Below are 10194 nucleotides of genomic sequence, written 5' to 3'. Positions count from 1 at the left end.
CAAGCATGGGTTGCTAGCAGACATGAACTATAAACAGGATATAACTATTGTTGCCATGCCGCTAATGGCCTTAACCAAACAAGCAGACAGCATGAGATTAGGCACAGTGGGATATGTCACTGTCAAATATACATAAGACCCGTGAAGGTCCCGGGGTATAATAGGCCTTCAGCAACTATGCTTGCCATAAGAGATGGCTATTCTTGTCGTCAGTGGCCACTAACGGGATCGGGTGGTCAGGCTCGCTAACTTGGCTGATTCATGTCATCGTTTCCCCATTGCGCAGATCGATACACATGCCGTTGATCACTTGATTGTCTGTCCAGACTGGATTATTTACAGACCACTGCCTTATAGCTGGAATATTAATGAGAGCGGCGTAAAACTAAACTCACTCACTCAATTATACATCACGATTTCTTTCATATCTACAATATAAGGTACTTACCCAGTCTTCGCAAAATTCACCCAGTAAGTCATCATGTTCCGGCTTATCGACTTATCCACATCTGTCGAAGTAAAGGCATCCCCGAGTGGATGCCCAAACACTGATTCTATCTCGTACGAATGAGGAACTCCCATCCATTGTGGTACTGGTAACGATGGGATCATGTGCTCAAAGGAATACAAGTAAACGCTGTTATTTGCTGAATGCGAAGCAGCTAATTTGGTAGCTGGACATTTGAAGTAACCGTCTCCAAAGGCGTTGTCAGCAGTCTCGGCGTAGTTTGGATGTAGAGAAGGGACGTGAATATCGGCATACTGAGCTATAACAGCTTGGACAACAGCAGGTGGCCCTTCCATAGTAACGGCTGTTACAATCTCCTGGAACTGTGCTCTGCTGATATTAACTTGAGCTGTAGATGCTGAAAACATTGAAGGAAATAGGTCCAGGAGGAATTCGGTGCCTTCATTTTTGTTCACTCCCAGAAGGATTTCCGCTTGCTTAATTTGCCCTTTTTCAACGAGTGATGCTGGAGAATCTGGTAAGAAATGACCATCCACGACAGGACGGAACTGTAGGAGGCCCTGGTTGTTTATTATCGTTTCTGGCGGTATATCTCGGATGCATTGGAAAATGTCAGCATCGGATTTAGCGTTACAGTTCCACAGCTTTGCGAGACTTCTAGTGTTGCCAATAGCCTTCGAAGGTGTACTGGATGTCCAAAATGCATTCGGAACCGCACTTTGAAGAATGGCTCGCGTGAAGAAATTACGCGAGACTGGGGATAACAAATGAAGACCAACCGAAGCTGCACCTGCACTTTCTCCAAACAAGGTAATCATGCTTGAGTCCCCACCGAATCTTTCAACATTGCTGTGAATCCACTGCAGGGCAAGAGCCTGGTCCATAAGTCCTTGGTTGCCAGGAAACGTGTCAGGCCCAAGATATAGAAATCCATGAGCTCCTACACGATAGTTCATAGCCATTACGATGACGTTTTTCTCAGCGGCAAGGTATTGTCCATTGTACAAAGCCATGTTGATGGATCCGGTCAGAAACGCTCCACCATAGATCCATACCATGGTTGTAAGTTTTGTACCAGCTGGAACATTGGCTGGTGCCCATGCATTGATGTAGAGACAGTCCTCACTGAAGTTGGGGGGAAATGATCTCCATGGCATTCCGTCAGCAATTTCAATTGGTTGATAGCAAGACGGTTTCATTGAACGTGCGTCCTTCGATCCCCAGGGGTCCAATGGCTGTGGGTGCTTGAACCTCAGATCACCTATGGGCGACTTGGCATATGGAATACCATAATATGTGTCGACGGTCTTGCCAAGGACGGTAGATCTAAGACCCACAATTGTGCCATGCGTGGTGTTAACTTGCTGTCCAGAAGCTCCATGTGTTGTGAGGAGGGAGACCAGGATGCATAAAAGTATCTGCGTCATGCTTTGTCTGCGAAACGAAACGAATTAAAAATTAGTGAGTGAGTACGCGAGGTGTGAGGGAGTGAGTGATCCCAAGGCAATGTGAGTGAATGATTCCAAATGCAATGTGAGTTAGTGTGTGAGTGCGTGCTCCCAAAGGCAATGGATTTGAATGACATCTCGTATTCGTAGTCACTTGACAGGCTATTTGTACAACCATGAACTGTGATACATCCAATAAATGAAATAAAACAAAATCAAACTTCACACTGGACATACTGAGTTTAGTTTTAAGCCAGGATATGTAGGTATCCTTCCCATCAAAAGGTACACACGCACATTACACACACGCACACGTGCATACATATATATACAGAGAGAGAGAGAGAGAGAGAGAGAGAGAGAGGTGGGGGTGGGGGAGGAAACCTGCAACAGCAAACACTATGCAGATAAACTGAGCGAGTTTCATGCATCAAATGCTAAAGCGCTTGTGTGCAAATATGATATATGAGGACAGCTGTGCTTTTGTGCATTTGTCTGACGACTTTCTGTATAATAAGTACTAATAAGTACTTCCGCGTGTTGTAGGTAACACTTGGGGCAGGCTACAGCGTGTTGTAGCTGACACTTGGGGCAGGCTACAGCGTGTTGTATGTGACACTTGGGGCAGGCTACAGCGTGTTGTAGCTGACACTTGGGGCAGGCTACAGCGTGTTGTAGCTGACACTTGGGGCAGGCTACAGCGTGTAGTAGCCGACACTTGGGGCAGGCTACAGCGTGTTGTAGCTGACACTTGGGGCAGGCTACAGCGTGTAGTAGCTAACACTTGGGGCAGGCTACAGCGTGTTGTAGCTGACACTTGGGGCAGGCTACAGCGTGTAGTAGCTGACACTTGGGGCAGGCTACAGCGTGTTGTAGCTGACACTTGGGGCAGGCTACAGCGTGTCGTAGCTGACACTTGGGGCAGGCTACAGCGTGTAGTAGCTAACACTTGGGGCAGGCTACAGCGTGTTGTAGCTGACACTTGGGGCAGGCTACAGCGTGTAGTAGCTAACACTTGGGGCAGGCTACAGCGTGTTGTAGCTGACACTTGGGGCAGGCTACAGCGTGTTGTAGCTGACACTTGGGGCAGGCTACAGCGTGTAGTAGCTAACACTTGGGGCAGGCTACAGCGTGTTGTAGCTGACACTTGGGGCAGGCTACAGCGTGTTGTAGCTGACACTTTGGGCAGGCTACAGTGTGTTGTAGCTGACACTTCGGGCAGGCTACAGTGTGTTGTAGCTGACACTTGGGGCAGGCTACAGCGTTTCTAGCAGCTTTTCATTCCGACACTGCTGAATATTCAAACATGTAAATGACAACGAAACTTGCAGAACAACATTCATCTGATTATGTTCTTGCAGGCAAGTGAAGATATGTCCATTTATGGACTTGACAGTGACTGCAACTCGGACGTTACACTGTGTTAATGTGAAATGTTAATGTCATAATGCCAATCCAGCAGCGTATCTTTACACCGTTGTTGCAGCTGTGAAATAATGTCAGCATGTCCACATGTCCTGGGAGATCCAGACGTATGACAAAAAGACGTAAAATAGCAATAACCTAGACCTTGACACACATTTTTAAAACTGTCAGCATAAACCCTAAGCATTACAAAACATGCCCTAGGGTATGTACTAGATTCCAAACACATTAATCGACACCAGTACATGGTACAGGGAGAACACCACCTGACGCATAGTAGGTGTCTGCATGCATAATGTATGTCTGTCTACGAGGTGAAAAGGCCTGAAGGCTGCAAAGAGAGAAAAACGATGTTTCGGGTTTCTGAAATATTTCTGACACAGAGATTGTAACACAAATATGTGATAAAAAACTTGAATAATCCTCGCTAAAACCCGACTGTGACTCACATATTACCTGTCTCATGAGCCAACGTCATAGCCTTGCTGCCAGACTAGACGTACATAACTTTCCCATTACATTTAGTAAAGACATTCCCCCAGAGTTATGTGGTTCAACTGCTGAATATTCCATAATATGGTGGAACAATTAGACCAATATTCCGGTTACTTGTAAACACACCTTTATCCAAAATACAATACAATAAATGCAATATTAAACAAACATTTCTAAATGCGGAATGATAAATATGGCACATTTAAAGAACTGATGAGTATTATCTTTCCAGGGACATTACAGCTGTTTTAATTTCATCCTGAGATGTGTGATCAGATAGACGACCTCCGACATTACAGTTCAGTGTTGAATGGCTTATAATAAACCCCGTTCCAATTACATTACAGAATTCCCACACTTTGTACAGTTCCAACAAGGACAACCCAAACTTCTTCATGATGGAGTCTTGAGAATTACGAGCAGCTTAAAGCGAAAAATTCGCATGATAGTGACCCAACGATGACTGTCATACACATCCGCTCGGTCACGGCCCGCCTATTCCAAGAGCTTTCACCATCTGCGGTATTACATCCTTCCTCACCTTCCGCACTCTCTCGGCGTCACCATGTGACACACGTAAACCCTCGTTGTCACTCATTGTTAGCCCAGCTTCGTCAACGACATGTTTCTCACTGAGAACGTGACAACGGCTCCGTCGGGCCTCTCGTTTTCAGGCGGGTGGCACGGTATGTCAGCAGGCTATATCGTCGGTGTCCTTGATACGAACATTTTCGCTCCGAGTACGGTTTTACGCAGCTTTCAGCAATATTCTAGCAGCATCTGATCGGTAGCCCATGGTTTAGTTCCACGTCCAAACGTCTTTCAAGTAGGTGCGATAAAACATGACGCAGTCCCTTCCGATTTTGTGAAAGGCAAGTCGGCGTAATACTGATCTAGAGGTTCATTGTTCAAGTCACGAAAGTCATTATACACAAAATCATAAACAAATCTTCATATATAGCGCTAATAATGTCCCATGATTTCTATAAAAACTGATGATCCGCGAAGAGCCGGGCTAGATACGACCCTCAGTAACCCATATGCTTATGGTAAGAGGCGACTAACGGGATCGGGAGGTAAGGGGTGTCTGATTGAAACATGTCATCGGATCCTAATTGGGTAGATCGATATTCATGATGTTGATCACTGGATTGTCTGGCCCAGACTCACGGGCGTTGAATGAGTGAGTGAGCGAGTGAGCCAAAGAGTGAAAGAAGCCTCGCTACACTGGTGATGAAATAAAATGTTTCCGTGACATTTATGGAAACAAATCATGAAATTTGATAGTCGAAACGTTTCGATCACTCACGATAGATTTAGTCTGTTCATTGATGAAAGCAATTTCAACAAACAGCCAGACATCAGGGCTGGAAATTTCAAAATTTTACCTGTCCAACGTGGATTTAACCAGATCAGACAATCCGTAGAAAATAACTCAATTCTTAGTTACAATGAATAATTTAATGAACCTACAGACATGTATTTACTCTCTAACAGTCTATCCATAACCGTCATTTTAAAAGAAATCCGACTCCGAGTTTGCGTGGCTAAGTCAAGGTTTAATCATTATTGTTTTCATAGTTTATACGTTTCAATTTTACGTACTTGTATATAGTTATTATATAGTTTATATGTGTCAGCTTTTTTGTTTACAAATAAAATAAAACGTACACTCTCAGTTAAATATATGCATTCACCCGACACGAGACGGTCCGGGAGTAGAATAGGCCTTCAGCAACCCATGCTTGCCACAAAAGGCGACAGTGCTTGTCGTAAGAGGCGACTAACGGGATCGGGTGGTCAGGCTCGCTGACTTGGTTGACACATGTCATCGGTTCCCAAATGCGCAGATAGATGCTCATGTTGTTGACCACTGGATTGTCTGGTCCAAACTGGATTATTTACAGACCACCGCCAAATAGCTGTAATATTGCTGAGTACGGCGTAAAATAAACTCACTCACTCACTATGTATGCACCCACAATCACTCAAATTAGCAATAGCCACTCTACTGGGTCAGGCCAGGTTCTGACCCATGCACTTACACTCTGCACATGCTTCTTTTGTCCTGTCTCAGTTTCTCTGGCCAGCTTGCCACCTATTGCCTGCTAAGTTTTAAACATTTGTTTTACACATAGATTTTTTGACAGCCGACACAGATCATTTAAAGAGGATCAGATCAATATATTGGATTATTTGTGGAACAATTCTGGAAATTAATGAGTAGCTTATTTACTACGTTGGTACATGTGTTGTATATGCATTTATGGTGTTGTACATAGTGTATGGTGTTGTACTTAGTGTATGGTGTTGTACATAGTGTATGGTGTTGTACATAGTGTATGGTGTTGTACATAGTGTATGGTGTTGTACATAGTGTATGGTGTTGTACATAGTGTACTCCTTACAGAAGTGTTATATTAATGCTTCCGTGTATGACTCAATCTTCTATTGTTCTCCAACTATCAGTACAGTCGGTTGGATGAGGAATTTCAGTGAAATTTGTGTAAAATTACGTTATTGAATATCAATTACTTTTTTACATTAAATATGGCATATGCAGTTGGTCTCTACCAGTTCAAAACTAACTAGACACAATTAACACATGGTGTGAATGTATAATCGTGTGAATGTGATATGAAATGGTGAGGGTAGATGTGAGATTTGTTGATTTTATCATAACGTATCTTATATACCACTGTTAGTATTATGAAGGTTGTGTTTTAATTTTCTTAGAATGATCTGCGACTACACGACTGCATGAGAGGTTGTATTCACTCCTTGCCACACAGTGGTAGGTGTACTTTATAGGACCTTATAAGTATTCCTCAGGTGTATGTGTGATAGGTATATCTGTACGTATGAATAGTTTTCATGTTTAATTTATATTTAAAATGCATTTGTGCTAGTGCATTTTCGGGGCTAGCTGTATTCCGTGAATATATTGAAAGTGTAATACATCTATATGTATGCCATGTATTGTATGCTACGCTCAAATATGTAGTTACATGTATGTGTGTTTTCAGGGTGATCTCAAACGTTCATTTTAATGGGAATAAATGACTGCAAACTGTAACCACCAGTAGCGTTGTGTTGTGTGCACCCTCCACCAATATTAACCCCCTGCCCGCTACTAGATTTACAGAATTCGAAAGGTGTCTCGGTTGTAGTCATAATAATATATGTTATTGCAGTGATCTGAGTTTGGGACATGATAGTTCAATGTTCAAACCGGAATTGTCAACGAAGACTAAATTTAACGAGCAATTTGAGAAAAATACATTTTACGATATGGTAAATACACCCATCTGTACGGGATATGATATTTTTTTTCATTTACCATCGGAAATGACTTAGACAATTGATTCTGTTCGAATCATTTCATAATATAGCTACGTATTTACGAAATCATTCAAGCAAAGCCGTCAAATTCTTTGCGGACACAAAACAAACCCAAAACAAAACCGAACCAACAAAAAAGAAACAAACACCAAAAACAAGAAAAAACTCCAAACAAACAAACCAAACCAAACAAACAAACAACGTTAGCTTGGCACAATAGCAAAATACTTGAAATGTTCATTATATTTTTAAGATTACTTAAGTTATAAAATGTGTGTTACGCAATGTTAACATTTATGAAACAGATAAAGACAAATCATACCTTCACAGAATTACGAAACCGAGGAGAACTGTGTAATGTGCCCAGCACACCTGTTCCCGTGTATTCTCAGCCGCCGCGCTGACTTAACACCGTTCACGTTATGTGATATACGTCTGACGATTCCCTAACAGTTCCGCTTGAATTCACTATTGAACGAATTGAACTTAAATACTCCTCTACGAATGACACAAGAGGCTAGCGACGGCTACCGGTTACTACTTTTCATCGCCACTGACACAGTTTCCCACTGAACTCGCCACTGCGTTCTGAAATTTAATATTCAGTTGACGAATGACACAACAAAAGGTGAAACGTCTTCCGTTTTTTCACATTTCATCGTTATTGTTGTTAAGCAGGTGGGTCACACTATGTGGCGTTTAAAATTCAACAGGCTCTCAAATCTTAATGCATCGTAAGGAATCAGTTTTAAGCATTCGGAACTTAACAAAAGAAAGTTTCACTCAATGTTTGACGTGGCAAAATGTGCAGCAAAATCTAATTAGTCTTGAATGGGTTCACAGAAAGCGGGAGTGCTACCTGTGGAGTTATTTACTGTGTCTATACGTCCACATGACCTGTAGCGTGTTTACTAGATATTTGTTTCTTATGGGTCTCTCTATATAAAGCAAGCAACGCTGGTAAGACTGGAAGACTTATGGCATCGTCTATGGCTGTCATAACACCTGAATATATACTGAATCGAAAGGCAAGATGTTCATGGATGCTAGCTTCCTTAGCATTTAGTTTAGGGTTAAACGTCGGCTTCTGTCTGTAGCCAACGTCGCCGACGGGGGTAGGTGGGACCTTAAGTCGGAAATGGAGAAAAATGTTTTTAGTCTGTTGCTATGTATCTATAAAATGTACACAAATTCAAATAGCATATGTCGAAATAACCCATACTGGCCTTATTGGGCGTTGAGTGGGATGCGTAGTAGGATATCTAGAAAAAAACCCAGGTTTACTCGTAAAATCGGGTTAAAATTTATTTCAAAACTACGAACAATCGCTGAAAGCAATAGATCAGATTACAGATGACAATTACGTCGCTCAGCCAAGCATGACGATGGGCCGTCGACTCACCTGGAATGGAATGCACGTGCTGCCTAGAGGCACCAGGGGTCATCTCAGAGAATTTCATGTTTTTTGTTTTTTTATGTTTGCTGAACATCTTACATGTCTCTCTGTCATAATGTTTATGCTTAGCTATACAAAAGCGTGTGATAGAAATGCTTAAATCAGCCATCGTGTCCCAAAATATGATAGTGTCATGATCACCCGAGGGTCGACATGGCTGGCTACAACATGTGTTAATATTTTGGTCAGTTGTTGTGACATACCCTTTACTTCCCTAGTCTTTTTCGCCAGAAGAAACATCTTATGTTAGGTGATATATCTCTATCACCCCAACCCAAGCCAACCACCGTTTGCGACACCCGTCCTGATTTTGCTTTGGAGACGACCCCTCCTACCCATTTCCCTTTACAGTGACCGTCATACTAAATAGTTTCAGTTTTAGAATTTTGCGTCACTGGTCTTTTGTTATGAAGCTAAATTTCAAAATGGACGTTTAGAAAGTGTCCTTTGTAATACAGTTTCACAACACAGTAATTAGTAAAGAACTGTTGTCTGTTTCAGATAAATAGCTTTCGACTCATTGCTCATTTCGGCACCAATTTCACCCCATAAAGTCTCTTTTCCACGTTTCCTGTCTCCCTACCGCTGAAACAGTAGTTAGAACTAAGTGTAATAGATATTTAATGCGTTCTCATAATTTACTAGGGACGGGCATTGCAGAGAATTTTCATATGGCGAGATATTCCGATGCAGAAGCATATATTGCGATACGCTTTGCAATATATTGCAAGAATACTTTTTCTTCACAGAAAATACTTATAATCGTGTTGATACTTGATATAGAAAGCAAAACGATAACAAAACTATACATAACATACACATAACAAACTATGTTTGATCAAGGATAATCTAAAACGGTATAGTCTCCCTGGCTTGATTAAGATTTAACTTTTAATCGTGTCAAAATAAACAATATACGGAAACAAGGAAAGGACAATTTTACATCAACACAGTGGTTACCAGTTCCCCCACTCTGAAGAAGAAGAAGGGGTCGGGGTAAAGTACAACCCACACGTCGTGCTTTTTCCAGATAATTTTATTTAGTGGTCTCCAAGGTCCAGTATTACTATATGAGCATGATTTGTCTCCCCTAACTTGGCAGTGTGCAGAGCTGCACCCTTTTGGCAAGAACATGACAAGTCACAAAATCCTGGCAGGACATGTGATGTCTGGTGGAGATGTTTTGAGAGTAATCTCCACCCAGAGCAGAGTTGATGAATGGACCCATGATCCCGACAATGAAGAAACTTCTCCAGGAACTGTTTCTAACATTTCTTGACATTTAAGTGTTTAAAATGCTACTTTTACACTCTTTCATTATTTCAAGTGGGTTATCATGTTCTTGCTAGAAACACATTACTTAATAATTTGTATGATCTGGATTGTACTAAAGCTGAGATATACAACAAAATTATGTGTTATTATCGTTTTGGTACAAGTACAATGTCACATTTTGAGGGATGTCACTCTATACTCACATCCATTTGAAAAAGTGATCTCAGTCTTTTTGACTGATATTTTATCCCAAAACCTAACTGACCCTAAACAAACATGTACCT

General features: G+C 41.8%; 1 protein-coding gene across 1 annotated transcript; it reads right to left on the bottom strand.

Moving 5' to 3' along the window:
* Window positions 1–448: 448 nt before the first annotated feature.
* LOC137271470 (acetylcholinesterase-like) lies at window positions 449–7751 on the bottom strand (the record flags this gene model as incomplete). Its single annotated transcript, XM_067803998.1, has 2 exons — window positions 7502–7751; window positions 449–1903 (listed from the first exon to the last, which is right to left on the bottom strand). A coding segment is annotated over exon 2 (1448 nt), but the record flags the coding sequence as incomplete, so codon positions are not given.
* Window positions 7752–10194: the final 2443 nt, after the last annotated feature.

The sequence above is a fragment of the Haliotis asinina genome, unplaced genomic scaffold (genome assembly GCF_037392515.1).
Source record: "Haliotis asinina isolate JCU_RB_2024 unplaced genomic scaffold, JCU_Hal_asi_v2 scaffold_134, whole genome shotgun sequence".
Classification (NCBI taxonomy): domain Eukaryota; kingdom Metazoa; phylum Mollusca; class Gastropoda; order Lepetellida; family Haliotidae; genus Haliotis; species Haliotis asinina.
Note: the sequence above shows the minus strand (reverse complement) of the source record. Positions and strands in the feature narration are given on the sequence as shown.